The following is a 17,548-nucleotide window of genomic DNA, read 5'->3' as shown; positions in this document are numbered from 1 at the left end:
TCCTTGCTGCGTGATTAGTCATCAGTCCTCTGGAGCCCTTGCCAGACAAGCGTTTATCCTTTGTCCGTTTTCCAAAAACAGTAGGATTCTTGCAATGTTGGCACAAATACAGTTATTTCTGCAAATTACTGAGATTTCCACCTGTAAAAAAAAAAAAATCAATAATATATATATATACATATATATATATATATATATATATATATATATATATATATATATATATATATATATATATGCAAACAACTGAACAGATTGCTAAAAATCACAATGTCTTATAGGTAGATTTGGTTAAACAAAACAATACTGTATGTTTTCTATTACTTCAAAAGTTTTGCTGTCATTACAGAACATTCTAATCCTGTTGAAACTGAGAATCAATATTAATTGTAATAGATTTCATTTGTAGTCACAGTTTATAACTTGATTGTCAGTGGTAATTTTCCACTCACACTTATTTATGTACAGGAAATTGGCCCATTACAATACAAATAGGAAAAAATGTACATCGTTGTAGTTACTGAGTGCCAATGAAATGATAATATATTACATTCCACCCAACCCCATAAGAGGGCTCCATTAACATCATCATCATCATCATGCCACTTGCTTCCTGTCAAGTTTAGAATTGATTTTAACATTCTTATTCATGTATATAAAGCTCTTTCTGGTCTTGCTCCACAGTACATTACTGACCTTCTTCACCCTTTCTCTCCTACCAGGACACTAAGATCCTGTAATCAACTTCTTCTATCTGTTCCCTTTTGTCCTACTTTGACAAAGGGTGATCGAGCCTTTTCTGCATTTGGTCCCAAACTCTGGAACAGTCTCCCCTTTCAAGTGAGGTCCACTCTGTCTTTAGCTATTTTTAAATCTTCTCTTAAAACTTATTTTTATTCTTTGTCTTATGATGTTATTTAATGTGATGTTATGTAATGTTCTGTACAGCACTTTGTATCAACTGCTATTCAATTACTGTTCAATACATGCTTCATAAATAAAATTTGACTTGACTTGACTTAATCATCATGACCATCAGCATCATCTACCATCATTTTCTTTTTTCCTTCATTTGATTACAAGGTACAAGGCATTAGATATTTATTATCGCATGTTATATTATATTATATTTTATATATTTATTGTAGTGCCCTTCATCATTCCTGATTGCAATCCTCAGTTTCTTCATGCCATCCCTCCCCCCTGTCTCATATAGCCACGCTTTTTAACTAGCCTTATTTACCTCTCTTACCCTCTCAGACAATTATATTATCACAGGATGGAGTGCTTTGGAGTAAGCTATTCCTTTATATGAGAAATATCCTCTATTTCCTTCCTCTAGCAGGCATTTTGAATAGTGTGCTCTCTCTCTCTCTCTCTCTCTCTCTCTCTCTCTCTCTCTCTCTCTCTATATATATATATATATATATATATATATATATATATGCTTTCACTGCTATTTTCCATAGAACCTTTGTCATCAGTGGGGTTTCTGCTCTTAGATCATGTCTGTACTGAGCTCCTCACATGAACAAGCCTTCAATTTCTGTGTCACTCTCTCCAAGGATCATAGCAATTGCCAGTTCACTGCACCCCCTATTTTTGTATAAATCACCCTCTGTTTGAAGTTGCTTAAGTTAGCTGAGTGCAGCTATCATTCATTTTTCGGGCGGTAGATCTTGGCTAAGCGATGACCCCAGATTGAGACCTAATGGGCCTATAATATATTGCAGAACAAGACATTTTATAAAAGCAAATTTGTGTCTTGTATGGCTGAAATGAAATCTCATCTGAGCCATTATCCATATGAATTCCATTGCTAAGAGTAATGGTGCTGGACAAGTGGAGGTAGGTCTGATTGGATTATATGTTCAACCACAGTGGCTTGAAAATCACATAGCTGTATAGAGGTGAGCATTGTGTATCACCTTTAATAAGTGTAAATGCAATATTCTGTTCCCCGACTGGCACCTAATGGAACACCATCCTTAAAAATGTATGGAAGTGTATGATAGTATTATTATGGTACTTCATACTATATAAGGTTACTATATGGTATATGGTAAACCATAACACATACAAGTGTTTTACTATTGTGTTTAATGCATAACTATGTTTATTACACATTTAACAGTGATATAACTATAGTGCTTTAGGGTCATTTTTGCTAATTACAACTACAACCATGTAACTATTAGTAATAGAGGAACTATGAAACACATACCATTGTAATCATGGTATAGTCATGATTTGCAAACCATGGTGTTCTTTTGTGTCAAATAAAAACTTTATCATTATCATTAATAAATCATGGCCTATTTTCCTATAGTCACTAACATTTTTATAACTTTTTTATGTTTTACATTTTTATCTTATACCTCATTTAACATGCCTGAATCAGCACATTGGCTAATTACCAGGACATTATTTGCTGTGTTAGAAGTTGTGTTGCATTAAGTATTACAGTATACGGTATTTAATACTTTTCAATATTTTTAACCTTTCAATTCAACACTGTAACATTCAATACTTTTACATCTTTATTTAAATAGGCAAAGACTACCTTGAAGCCAAAATGTGCATAATAATTTGAGTCTGGTGTGGAATTCATATCTGCCTCCTCTAAAGCCCATTTCTGTTTAGCAAAAATGATGGTCTTTTGTCTGTAGCCTAATTTGACATTCACCAGATATTTTCTCTTAAAAACACAGAGACTTTCACTATAACCAATTTTTTTTTTATTTGATACCATTGAAGGAAGCTCAATTTCATTACCAAATTCATCATATATAAAACATACAGTCTGTGTGTAGGCATGCCATTTTATTTGTTTTCTCCATGTTCAAGTGGGTTTCCTCCAGGTTCTCAGTAGATTTCCTACTGCTGTCCAAAAAAGGTGTCGGAAAAATTGTAGATTAGCTACACTAAATTACCCCTATGACTGAATGAGTGTGTGAGTGTGTGAGTATGTGAGTGTATATGATGTCCTTTGATGGACTGGCATCCCATACAGAGTGCTTTCCCATCCAGGGTGTATTCCCATCCAAGGTGTATTCCCATTCATGGTGTATTCCCGCCCAGAATGTATTCGCATCCAGTATTTATAGGATACGCTTCAGAACCATCAAGATCATGACCAGCAGAATACAGCAGTTACTGAATTTGAATGAATGAATGAGTTATATACAAAACACAATATAAGTAAGTAAAAGATGAGTTGTGTAAACAAGACAGTAAAACTTAGTCCATGTGAAGATATCAGTGATGTACACAATATAGCCAAAAGATTGTGGACACCCGACCATCACACCTACGTATGCTTGTTGAACATCTCATTCCAGATATACTGTAGTTCCCATGTTATAATAATCTCCACTTTTCTGGGAAGGCTTTCAACTAGATTTGGAGCGTGGCAGTGGAGATTTGTCTCAGCCACAAGAGCATTAGTGAGGTCAGGCACTGATGCCGGTTGAGGAGCTTTGGGGTGCAGTCAGTGTTCCCGTTCATCCCAAAGGAGATCAGTGGGGTTGAGTTCAGGGCTTTGTGCAGGCCACTTGAAGTTCTTCCACTCCTAGATAGGGGAAGGCCCACATATGGGTGTGATGGTCAAGTGTCCACAAACCTTAGGCGAATTAGCGTTTGTGTGGCAATTAACACACACAAGACCAAATATAAAGTGATATAATACATTTCTATTCGTTTTAAACAGTTCAGTATGACATAGTAAGTATCAGTCATACTGATGCTATGCTAGAAACAGTCTCTGAAGTCAAAGATTATGACCAACACTAGTTAGAAGTAGAAACCCACACATTTCTGTAGCGCTGGGTTTCTCGCCTCTGTATAAAATCCTTTTAAACGCGTTCCTCAAACCCGTGTTTATTTGCTTAATGGAGGAATAGGTATTCCTTGTCCATTTGTCAATAAAAGAGACAAACAATGCTAAGCTTGCGACTACAGGGGCTTTTCGATCGATTTCTTACATCGTCTAGCCACGCTCCTTCTCTGTCTGCTCCTGAGCTCCAACTTCAGGGACAAAGAGACACGCCCACGCTGATTATCATTGGCTTAGCGCGGAAACTAATTTGCATATTAAAGAACCGATTGGCTGGTTTGACTATCAGTCCAAAAGAAGAAGAAAAAACAACGCGAGCGCTCGTGGAGTCTGTCTGCAGCTGCTGAGTAAGTAAATGGGTAATATGTGTGAAAGCGCGTGAGTGTGTGTGTGTGCGTGTGAGGGTGCGTGTGCGTGTGCTACTGAAGGAAAAGGCTCGCGAGAATAATAACCAGCCGGTGAAGTGATCGGTTTAAAGCATGCAGATGTGCGAAATGCGCCTTACACGGAAACGCTGGACTATTTGCATGATCGGCCTGCTTCTGATCTTCTACAAGACGAAAGAAAGAGCAAGAAGTAACGAGCATCAGGAAGCCCAACTCACAAGGTAGGCGCGACACGTACCGTCCTCCTGCTAGTGCTATGGCCAGGAGGCACACATGCTTCCCCGCTTTGTTATTCTTCTCCTGCGCCTGAAAAGTCGGAGATCATTTTTCTTAGTGATGAAGCATCGCCAGGTTTGCTTTTCATACACAGCTCTGAAGTTTATATACCAATAAACAATGTTCTTCCATCGGATCTTCCAGTTCGCCCCACTGTCTTCTGGGATGGGATGAGGCTTTATTTTCCTTTGTTCATGCTGAAATTGAATTAATTTTTCCTGAGATGATTTAAAACAAGGTGTTATATTTAAATATATACATATACATATACATATGTTGCTTAAGACTTTTTTTTTGCATTCAAATATGAACAGGATTTGCTTCATTTATTTCCCTACAGCAGAAATAGAAATAGGCTGAACACTTTACAATACTCTGTCCCTACAATACAGACTGGCTAAACTGGGCCACTTCCCTCTACACCTCCTCCAGGATATGTATAACCTCTGATTAAATTTAGAAATCACTTGTCTTTCATTTGATGTTATATACTCAATGTGTCCCAGTGCGGTTAGAAAACTGGAGGTTTTACTGGAGGTCTTCAGTAACGCTTGACATTAAGGTTCCTTCACAAACCATTAACTTCAGCATTAATAGACCATAAGTGATGTAAAAGTAATTGGCAGCTGTATTAACATAAAAAGGCCAAATAATAATTATGCCTTAAACAATTGTAATCATGTTTATTCCATCCATAAATAAAAAAAAGTCAACATCCTGTATGAACTAATGAAGCAATTTTGAATTAGCCTAATTTATGAGTGAGCTTGAATTATATGACGATTCCAGTATATCTGAATCTGAATTAAGCTGATTATTAACATTTAGTAACACATGGTCATTTATTTTATGCAGATTTATGTGGATATTTACTCATAGATCGGGTGTAGTTAGTAGCATTACTTATGGTGTATTTGTGCTGATGTTTAAAAAAAAAAAAGTGTTACCCTCAGTGACTTTCAAAGCTCATGATCTTTTGTAAGTTAGAAAGTCCCTGAACTGAAAGCTGAATCAAGTTCCTGCTTGTCCTTAAAACATGATATCATTTTTTTTTTTTTTTTTTTTTCTGCTCACCTGACAGACAGGAGCAATATTAATCACTTAAGATAACGCCACCGCTCAGAATAGATTGAAGTATTTTCCTAAAGTCACAGGATCGATTATATTGATTTTGTTCCAGAGGAGAATAAAAAAGAGGAAGCTCGAATTGCACTTGTCTGCTAGACAGTGATGATGAGACATTGTGGTTGTGGTGTGATGTGTTTGTGTTTGTGTGCGTAGGTGATTATGAACAGGGCAATTATGGGACAACAGACCGTTCAAAGCATGTGGTTTCTGCCTTTTATAGAAAACAGTTTCGTCCCCACGATCAGAAAACTGAAGCAGCAAACAGCAAACATCTTAAACAGCTAGGAAGCTCAGCCAGTCTCGCCAGAAGCTGAATTTATCATATATCATATCATATATATATATATATATATATATATATATATATATATATATATATATATATGTATATGTATAGGTTATCACATTTGTCTTGCACCTCCAGGGTTGGGGGGTTTGAATCGTGCCTCTGCCGTGTGTACGGAGACTACATGTTCCTCAGGGTACTCCAGTTTCCTCCCCCAGTCCAAAAGACATGAGTTGTAAGCTGATCTGCATTTTAAAATTGTCCATAGCATGTGAATGTGTGTATTGTGGATTGTGCCCTGCGATGGGTTGGCACCCCGTCCAGGGTATCACCTGCCTTGTGCCCCGAGTCTTGGGATAGGCTCCATGCTTCATGTGACCCTGTGTAGGTACAGAAAATGAATGGATGATAATTATATTGTATCTTTTATTTGTGTATAGTTATGTTATTGCGTAATGTTGGGGAGTGTTTGAGGTCTGAGTTTACCTCTTTGTAACTCAGATCTTAAAAATTAAGGTAAAACATTTTTTTAAAAAAAAGTAAATGATTAAGGTTGTAATTAAAGCATAAAAAAATTCCACACCTCATATTCACGATGTGAAAAACTTAGATAGAAGGAAAAATGCACGTTGTCCAGTGAACCAAGATAAATATCCAGCATTATTTGAAATAAAATCTTGAAATGTATTGCCTATGAAATTATCCGTCCATCCTTCTGACGCCAAGGACGCTAATCACACAGCTGTTAGAGCTCCATAACTGATGAGCAGCAAGGTCGCCTTTCACTTCATTCACTCGAGGAAAAGAGAAAGCAGGAGAAAACAACACAAGCCTCGTTTTATCAGATCGACATTGTGTGCGCTGAATTTTCATGTCAGTGGCAAGGGATCCTTATGTTTATTAAAATTTCTGACTGAATTGTTTTCCATGTCTTTGTGTTTTGAGACTATGTGAGCCAGTTAAAATGCACATACACATCTGTGCAGATGTGCTTCACTGCACTCCCACATTTCAACAATAAATCTGTGAGCAAAAAATGTCTGTTCCGAGCTGGGCTGCTTGGCCGTTTACCAACAATATAGTTACAGTTTTATTGTAAGTGGTGTGCACAAGACCACAGAGAAATGATCAGGAAACATATTACTTGCTATTACACACTATGTTGTGAAATGTTGAACTATGTTTCAAATGATCTCATTATGACACAGAACATTACTGTGTTACATTACGTGATTAGTGTAAAATTCTTGACCTTGAATTTATGATTCACAATCAGAATAGACAGTTTTAATGTTCAACCTAGCTAACACTTCCTACTTAGGTTTATACTAACGGATACATTTTTCCAACACTATTTAATCATCATACTTAGTAAGATATAGTCAAAGGTAAATTTGGCCCTCTCTTTATAATGTGTTTTCGCAGAAGGGGCAGGAAGATCATTTCCTCCAGCTTGCCTGTCCATTGCTATCACCGCATAACTGAACTTATGGGCGTAATTGTATTTATTTAATTAATTATGTGCTGTTGTGACTGTATCTTATAAGGAGACAACAGTAAATATGTTGACATTATCACTACAACAAGCTAGTAAATCATAACCATTGTCAAAATAAAACTGGCTTAGATGCTGTTTATAAATCACAAGCTGTTGAAAGCTTCCTGTAAAATGGTGACATGGTATCTCTACATGATATTGTGTAAAAACCTTGTATTTCCAGAAAACATATATTGTGTGAGATAAATGTATATATTGTACTACTTTCAAGTATCATCATCAAAGTTATGTTTTTCTATAACACAACACCGCACAGTGTCTTAAACATTTCTTATATCACAGTCATTTGCCATCAGCAAAAAGCCATCAGTTCTGTAGACTTTCTCGTGTCAGAAAACATAAAGTTACGGCTTTACCTCTGACTGTTACAAAACACTGACACTGGAGACTCCTTACAAAAATGCTAAATAAATATCTCATTTCACCATATAAACAATTCCATCAATCCATCCATTTTACCACAAAACATACACAGGGTCAGGGGGAGCCTGGAGCTTATCCATTGCAGGGTACAATCGCACACCCATTCACACACTGCAGACAATCAACCTACAGGGCATGATCTTTTGAACTGGGGAGGAAACCAGAGTACCCAGACGAAACTCCTAAAGCATGGGGAGAACATCCAAGCTCCATGTACACAGGGGAGAGGCGGGACGCGAACCCCTATGCCTGAAGGTGCGAGACAAACATGTTAACCACTAAGCCCCGGATATGTACACAAGTAATACCTGACACAGTGATTTTGATATATTTTTCAGTATAGGAACTTGCAAACCTGAAGTTGCCCTGTGGTAACCTGACAAAAATTATTTTTAGCATTACACCAATGCTAGCATTTATCAAAAAGACCCAGTATCTGGAATTTCTCAGATGGTTACAAAACACACTAAAAATTGCTGTTTGTTAAAGGACTATAGGTCCAGGTTTTTGTGTCATATCACTAATGCAAACGCCAATATTGTGAAAAATGATTAACCAAGACAATATTTACAAGCTGAATGTACAGCCCTTGCATTAGAGCCATGAAATGACACGTCTTTGCCTCATGAATTCAGCTTCACATGTCTCTGCCTCCGTTACATGCATCTTAATGTCTGCTATCATCTGTTAATTGGCTGCCATTTGCAGTAAGTGATTTTAGCTGTGAACACTCAAGAGCCTGAGAGTCTCAGTAAAGGTATGTTGCGAAAGCTGGGGGAATAACAGAAGGTCTACACTCCACAAGTCAATACCTGCTTATATGTGTGCTCTTATGCAAACTGAGCAATGTTTTCACATATACAAGTCGTGTGCTATCTCGGGTGTCAGTTATAAGACTAGCCACATAGATATAAAGTCTGTTTCTGTGTAGCGTGAAGGAATACCCCCTGAACTTAAAAAAAAGCCCTATGCAAATACAAAAACTGGCATTTCAACAGATTACTAAAGGTTTGCTGTGGGTGGAAGCTTAGTTACAGGCGATACGCAGTTTCCTGTAGTGTGCATATGATGACTACTGTGAACTACTTTAGGCTCTGCTAGAGAACTGTTGGTATTCTTTGTCACTTTCTAAACCCACTCGACCTCTTTTTTTTTCCCCCTCTGTTCAGATCACAATTCTCATTTAGATTAGTATATTAGACATTTTCATTTATTATTTACATTAAAAGGAACCAAAAACAGTACACCAGCAATTGAACGATTTCCTCAACCTATTTAGTGATGAGTTCTGCAACAGGATGTGGCTTCTGTGTTGGCCCCAACTTTATAGCATTGATTTGTAACAAAAGCAACAGCTGTGAGATAAGAATATACTAAGTGTCTTGCAGTATGAATGCAACCTAAAAGTGACACATTTAAAACTGTCTGTATAAAGAAGTCTGAAAAATAATGATAATGATAATTGAAAAGCAAATGGGTTACATAACGGTTGTCTGAAAAACATGCTTTGTGTTCACTCATAATGGTAAAAATCTTCTGTACGTTGGTATTCATGAATATTCCTTCCTTTTACCAACAAGATGAAGCAGCAACAAAGTGTAACCTATTCATGTGAATTTCACACCTGATTTACTTGCCCAAGGGAAATGATGTGACAGAAATCACACTCCAATGTGCTCTTTTGCTGTTTTTGCAGCGAGAGTGAGCTGAGTACATCAAGACTAATGGTCAATAGCAGCGAGAAAGTCTTCCGCAAGAACCTTCCGGCGTATTTGCAGGCCACGCAAGAAGGGTGGAAGGTCAATGCTACTCTAGTTGGCCTAATAAGGTGAGTTAAATCTTTCTGAGTGCTGCTATTAAGCATTATTGAGGTTACTGGCCTTATTTCATATATTTGCTGGCATTTGAGTGCTAAGTGCTGTCTTTGCTCACAGACACCACTGCTGAACCTTTCATCACTGAGTTGTTTGTGAGCAGGGGCAGAAGGGTGGAAGTGTGGACAACAGCATATCTAGTTGTTTCTTCTGCATTTTAGAAGTAAACAATGAGAAAGAATCTACTTTGTGGTTAGAGTTAACTTCTCTATTGCACCTGATGCATTACAGCTTTACAATCATCGGAGACTATTTTGATATGGAATAAGAAATGCAGTCCGTGTTATTCATGAATATGTAGAGACCTGGGACATGCACAAACCAATAAGATATGGCTAGATTCATCAGATGACTTAGAAGTTGTTAATGGTCAGTCCAGGTACAACTCTTTGCTTTGTTTCTAACAGTGCAGCAGCTGCCAGCTTACGGCACAAATACAGTCCCCTCCAAAACTACTGGAACGGCAAGGCCAATTCACTTTTTTGTGCTGTGCACCAAAGACATTTGGGTTTGCGATCAAAAGATGGATATGAGATGAGGGTTTAGGATTTCAGCTTTTATTTCCTAGTATTTTATGTAGATGTGTTAAACAACATAAAACAGAACCTTTTGTATGTGACCACCCAATTTTTAGGTGAGCAGATAAGTCCTGAAGTAAACTACACTTAATATTTGGTTGCATAGCCCTTGCTTATAATAACTGCATCAAGCCTGTGACTCACTGACATAAGCAAACTGTTGGTTTCTTCTTGTAATGTTTTTCCTGGCCTTTACCACAGCCTCTTTCAGTTGTTTGTTTCTCCCTTCAGTCGCCTCTTCAGGAGGTGAAATGCGGCTCGGTTAGGTTAAAATGTGGTAATGGACTTGGCCAATCTAAAACCTTCCACTCCCCCCCCCCCGATAAAGTCCTTTGTTGAGTTGGCACTGTGTTATGGATCAATGACTACATTTACATGGACAGCAGTAATGTAAATATTGACCTTATTCTGAATAAGACAATATTTTGATTAAGGTGTTTACATGAGTCGCTTTTAGAATACTCCTTTCATGTTCCCGTTTTACATGTTAGAGAACATAGATCGATTAACGGCACACGTCATTACATCACCGCGCCACGCCATCCCCTCCAGAATTTCACTTATCAACAATATAGAAAATATAGTTTCTTAATCAGAGTATCATCTTAATCGGGTTAATATTGGATTATTGTTGTCCATGTAAACGTACTGGTTGTCTTGCTGCATGATGAAGTTCCTTACGATTAATGTGGATGCATTTCTCTGTAAATTGGCAGGCAGAATATTCCTGTAAACTTCTGAATTCATTCGGTTGCTACCATCATGAGTTACATTATCAATAAAGATTATTGAGTCTGTTCCAGAAGCAGCCATGCAAGCCCAAGCCATGACACTACCGTCATCATTCTTGACTGATCAGCTTCTATGTTTTGGATCATGAGCAGATCCTTTCTTTCTCCACACTTTGACCTTTCCATCACTTTGGTAGAGGTTAATCTTGGTTTCAGAACCTTTGTGGCTCATCTCTGTATTTCTTTGCAGCATTCCAATCTGGCTTTCTGATTCTTACTGCTGATGAGTGGTATGCATCTTGTGGTATGGCCTCTATATTTCTGCTCTGGAAGTCTTCTTTGAACGGTGGGTTGTGATAACTTCACCCCTGCCATGTGAGGGTTGTTGGTGATGTCAATTGGAATTTTCTTTACGGCTTTCACAGTGTTTTGTCATCAGCTGTTGTTGTTGTTTTCCTTGGCCGACCCATTCAGTGTCTGTTGCTCAGTACACTAGTGGTTTCTTTCTTTTTTGGGACAATCCAAATTGTTGTAATGGCTATGCTCAGCGTTTGTACAATGCCTCTGATTGATTTTCCCTCTTTTCTCAGCTTCAAAATGGCTTGATGTTCTTCTATAGACAGTTCTCTGATCTTCATGTTGGCTTATCCTTTCTAACAACAAAAGCAGTCTTAACAGGTGAAACTGAACCATGGTTAAAACCAAGAGTAGATGTTCAGAGCTATTTATTGTTTAAACAATCAGTCTAACAGGACACACCTAGGTAACAAACACCTGTTAATCACCTGTTCCAACATTTTTGCTCATCTATAAATTGGGTGGTCTGATACAAAACAAAATGTACTACGTTCTATGTCGTTTAACACATCTACATATAAATACCAGGAAATAAAAGCTGAAATTCTAAACTCTCTTCTCATATTCATCTTTTGATCTCAAACCCCCCAAAAAAGTGAATTGCTGTTGCCGTTCCAATAGATTTGGAGGGGACTGTATTTCAATTATAAACTTAAGCATGGAGCCCAAAAGCTAAGAAAGGAAAGAAAAAGATATTAAACAGGGTAAATCTCAGATGGTTAGATAAATTTTGGTACCTTTCTGGTACCTTTTTTCTATCCTCAACAGCATAGTCTTGCTGGTGAGTGGTAAACTATCACATCAAAAAGTGTAGCTAAAGGGGAATTTTGGGGTGGAATCCCTGTGAAATATTTTATGACATTTCCAAATGCTTATTCGTGGGTGGTTAACATAGACATACAGAGCAGCTGCTTTTGTTTCTGTCAAATGACATTGTTTTGCACAGTAATTGCACTATAATGATGTTCTTAAAAGGTCAGCGGAGTCATACTTAATATTCTGTATTTAACCACCCCTGACATTAAATGAATGCATCCCTTAGTTTGTTTTATTGCATTTAATTGGAGACACTCTGCGATGGAAAGAAGCAGAATGAACCATTTGGAACTGTCAAAGATTTTTTTTACCAATATGTAATTAATATTGAGAGACTGGTTGATGGTAGATCATGCCTTAAATGATTAGATAACAAATTCATGCCATCCTCACTTCTACAGCTGTCTAGCATCCCTCATAAACATGAGCACATCACACTTATCAATATAATATTATTAATACATTTTATTTGAGTCTAATGGTTTGGTACTTTGAATTCACCAAAAAGTAGATAACTAACAGCTGCAGTTTGACATATTGATCTGTCTGCCACTATTTGCTTAGCAAAGTCCCTCCATGCTTGTTCAGGATTTGTATTAAAGCTGCTATCATTTTTGTATACTAACTAAACTAGGTAGCTAGATGGTTTAGTAATATTGTGCTCGTTAGGATAGGCTAAAATTATTTGATCGTAGCTTTATTAATATGCTAACTAAGGTCACAATGTTCCAGTACCATTATTTGTGCCTGTGTGAATGATGCAGCCATGCCAGTTTCCTGCCTCGCTAAGATACTGTTGGATGTCAGGTAGGTGTAATAGCCATTAGCTGTTAATGAATTATTAAGATTGTGGGAGTATGCAAATACTTTATTTGGTTAGGGAATGTGAGCAGGGCCCACATGTAAAGCTTGCACAAGGGCACATGGTGACAAAAAGAGATATGAAGTGGGGAAAGGTTATACAACCCCAGTTCCAAAAAAGTTGGAACACTGTGTGAAATGTAAATAAAAACAGATTGCAGGGATTTGTAAATCTCATAAGCCCATATGTTGTTCACTATAGAACATAGAAAACATATCAAATGTTTAAACTGAGGAAATGTACCATTTTAAGAAAAAAAGAAGTAATTTTGAATTTGATGGTCGTAACATGTCCCAAAAAAGTCAGGACAGGGGCAACAAAAGGCTGGAAAAGTAAGTGTTATTTAAAAAATAAAAAATAAAAACAGCTGGAGGAACATTCTGCTACTAATTAGGTTAATTGGCAACAGGTCAGTAACATGATTGGGTATAAAAAAAAAGAGTATCTTAAAGAGGCAGAGTCTCTCAGAAGTAAAGATGGGATGGAATCTGGATGGACGCATATGTTGCTCTAAAACCTGTATGTAGATTCTGAATATGGTTTGTTTGAGTTTGTCATGGATATGACAAAGAAACTCTGGACTTCAGTTCCCAGCAGCCACTGCACCTCTGCATCACTGTCACATGACCACCTGCACCTGATTCTCATTCAAGTTAACAAGCACTTGTGTGTGTATATAGTCATAGTTTGCACTGCACTCTTTGTCCTGCTTTGATTGTCTCATGTTTGCATTATGTTATCTCGTTTCTTAGTCCATGTTATTTCTCTCTGCTCATATTTTATGTATTTAGTTTACTGTATGAGTACTGGTTTTGTTTGATTAGATTTCATATCTGCACTTGCATCCACTTTTTGCCTCCATTGTCGACCTGGGGCCGAGCTGTGGAGACCCTGGGAGACCCTCCTGTCGGCTAGCTCTCTCTCATAATATGAGGTGAAAGTCTGAGAGGGTTCGTCCATTAGGCTGGGCCTTCCTAACATTTTCTTCAGGTCAGGTTTGAGCCCTGGACATCCGTACACCTGAACTAAAGAAGTTTCACCAACTGGCTTACTTGGCTAAGCTCGCTGTCCCCCCTAGTTTCAGGAACTCGGCCCAACTGCGTGCTGGGCCAGTGAGTCGGGGCAGCATGAATCCCAGTCACTGCTCTTCTGTGTGCTTGGGGCCCACCAGGCTTGTGAAATAAAACTGACATTGTAGTAGATAACTTTCAGGAAATACCTCAAAGCCATCTAAGGAAGCTGGAACTTCCAGGGGGAACCAGTGGGGAAAACGCATGGACTCAAAGGCTGGTGTAGAGATCCTGGCATGATGCTCCCCTGCCGCTTCCATGTTGTCGGCAAGGTATTCGGTCACGTAAAGGGGGTGCAGACAGAAGCAAGTGCAGGTTAATTAGTTTAATCCAATAAGTTCAAAGGATCACGTAGAAATCAAGGTACATAGGCAGGCGAGGGTCAATCGATCAGGCAAACAGTCCAAACTAGTCGAGGCAAAGAGACAAGGTCAAAACCAGAATAAACAAACACCGTATCAAGGCTTGGTAACAGCAGAAACACAATTCAACTGAGTGCATACTTCACAAAGAGTGAATGCATAGAAGGTCTTTTTAAACTGGGGTTGTGATTGTGCTGTGAATTGGATGCAGGTCTGCGTGATTAGAATGAAGGCGAGTGTTCTGAAAATTGCGGTCCAAGGGTGGCCATGTTTGTAGGCCGCAGTGCAGGATGGGAAATGTAGTCACTGGTTTGCCGTGATATGACAGAGTTGTATATATTTCCCAATGTATGTGTTGTGACTGTCTGTTATGGATGTTCCAACCAAGAGAGATGTTCTAGGTGTCTATTGAAGATGACCAGTGTTTTTCATGCTAAGAATAATGTGTGATATTTTTACTTAAGGAAGGAAATGTTAAACTGCTGAGATACCAATCACACACTTCTCTTAAAAGGTCACATATTTTTGCTTGAGCATGTTCTTATTCTGTCTCTCAGCCATCAGTGTAGATTTGAAAAGATAACCATAAATGTTCAGTGTAGGCTAAGCATAAATGTTCCTTTTGCGTTCAGTCTACAAACTTAGTGTGAGTGTTGTAGTAATAGTAATAATAAAAATTATAATAATAATAGTAATAATAATAATAACAACAACAACACTAATAAAGTCCCCTGGGAATGTGCTTCCTGGTTTGTGCTACAGATTTCTTTAAGGGAAGAAAATGTTCTAATTTGAGGAGGTCGACTTGAAACTGAAGTCCTGCGTGTCAAAACTGGAAAGATATTCTTTCAATAGTGACCAAAAAGTACTTTCATTCACATTGTCACACAGCAGCTTTAAAGAAATCTGGATATAAATGAGACACCATGAGGAAGAACCTTTGAGAGGAACCAGACTGAAAAGGGAACCCGTCCTCCTCAGGAGTGACCAGATAGTGGGATTATAAACCATTACAGTATACAGGTGTAGAAGAGTAAAGTGTAAAGTGTGAAAGGATGGTCAATATGCGTACATTGTGAATATGAGTCCTGGGACTTTATGATTACAGCAGCAGCTTATAGACGGTACAAATCTACGGTATTCCAGTGAGATTATCCACTGAAGCAAGGAGGAGACTTGGGGATGAACTATTTTTGGGAAGTGCAAATCGTTTGGGTATTCATGTGAGACCATCTATAGCAGCAGAAGGTGAGTCACAAGTGCACAAAGCTCCAGAAGAACAAAGCAGAAGTAGAGCATCAGGATGAATCAGACGCGTCTGGAGGGTGAGAGGAGCCACAGCAGTAGAAATATGTCAGGTTCAGGCACCAGCATGACATCAGGTAGCAGGACTGTACATACAGCTCGACAGATGTTACAGAGAGGTCACAGAGAGTTTTAAATTTAAACATTGAATAAAGTGAAGGAATTGTGGCACTTTTTGTTTTCCGATACAATTTTTTACATTGCATTTCATTTCCTGTTTCTGTATTTTTAACTAACATTACTGGCCTGTCCATTAACTATTCTTAACCAGGACAGCATAAACATAAAAAAAAAACCTGAAGTCAATAGTGACAACAAGCCTAAAAGCATCGATCATATGTTTATGTACCTAATTAGCAGATTACATTTCAGTAGAGCAGAGAGTGTTTAGCAGAATGTTTAGATCACACTGCTTTACGTGCATCTTTTCTTCTCTTTGTATGTTCATATTATTTTGTTACACCTCTTAAATTAAAATACAGTGCATAAACATAATTCTTACTAGTGTTTAGCAGACTATGATCAGCAGACGTGCTTTTGAGTGGGTTTTTTTTATACAAATAAATAGTCACAATGTCGCTAATCCCAGTGGATTTAGTACCAATTTTACATTTTAGAAATTTGTGTATTGGCATTAGCACTGAAAGATATGTTCAAAATCTGTGGAAGAACAAAAACCATCCAGTGAGCGTCAGTTCTGCGGGCGGAAATGCCTTGTCGATGAGGTTCAAGTAATATTTGTCATGTGCACAAAATGTCAGGGGCAGTTGTATATTAAAATGCTTGTTGTGAGACTCCGGTACTCTACAGCTGTGCAATATGAGGGGGAAGGAGAAGAAGATGGAAAAATAATATGTACGAACGCAATATATATATACAAAGTCGGCAGAATATATTTAGGCATACTGGTTATGTATGCCTCATAAGTAAGTAAGTAAAGTGCAAATCCTAACTATAGACACTGGAGAGAGGTTAGAAAAGAATGGCCAAATTCAAGCTGACAGGAAGGCTTCAGTTACTCAGCTAGCCACTCTGTACAACCGTGGTGATCAGAAAAGCATCTTCGAATGCTTTGGTTTACTTCGGTAAACCTTTGTCAGACAACACCATTCGCTGCTGCATCCACGCCAGAATCCACATTGGGTTCCATTCCTGTCAGCCAAGAACAGGAATATGATGCTACAGTGTGCACAGGCTCACCTAACCGGACATTTGGGAAAACATTGCATGGTCTTTTCCCTTCGACTGTTGAATTTTACACAATTCTGTGTCAACTGTAGAGACTGTTGTGTGTAAATTCTGAGCACATCAACAATTTCTCAAATGTCAGACACCAACAGCCTTGTCATGGCCAGAGTCACTGAGATCACATTTTCCCCCCATTCTTATATTTGATGTGAACATTAACTGAAGGTCTTCACCTGCCACATGATTGGCTGATAGGATAATTGCATGAATGTGCTGGGGTACAGGTGTTCCTATTAAAGTGGCTAGTGAGTGTAACCTACACACACGTGTGATTAGTGTTGTGCATCGCGTCAAGTAATGAGTCTGTTATTTCACCTTTTAGTTTTGGATTCGATCCTATGATGTAGTATCGTTGCTACTTTTCAAATCAGGTGGCTTGTAAGGAGTTTTAATATTACATATATTTTATTGACCAAATAGGTGAATAGTCTTTATAAATGCTACATCCTTTCA

At 38.1% G+C, this 17,548-nt stretch overlaps 1 protein-coding gene across 1 annotated transcript in view; it reads left to right on the top strand.

Annotated features, from left to right (window-relative positions):
* Positions 1-4,049: 4,049 nt before the first annotated feature.
* Positions 4,050-17,548, top strand: part of st8sia4 (ST8 alpha-N-acetyl-neuraminide alpha-2,8-sialyltransferase 4) — a 28,397-nt gene continuing 14,898 nt past the window's right edge. Inside the window, exons 1-2 of the mRNA XM_053645500.1 lie at positions 4,050-4,442; positions 9,589-9,720. Of these exons, the coding sequence (XP_053501475.1) occupies positions 4,315-4,442; positions 9,589-9,720 (260 nt within the window). The 5' untranslated portion in view covers positions 4,050-4,314. The remainder of the gene's footprint in view (positions 4,443-9,588; positions 9,721-17,548) is intronic.

Source organism: Ictalurus furcatus, chromosome 16, assembly GCF_023375685.1.
Source record: "Ictalurus furcatus strain D&B chromosome 16, Billie_1.0, whole genome shotgun sequence".
NCBI lineage: Eukaryota > Metazoa > Chordata > Actinopteri > Siluriformes > Ictaluridae > Ictalurus > Ictalurus furcatus.
Note: the sequence above shows the minus strand (reverse complement) of the source record. Positions and strands in the feature narration are given on the sequence as shown.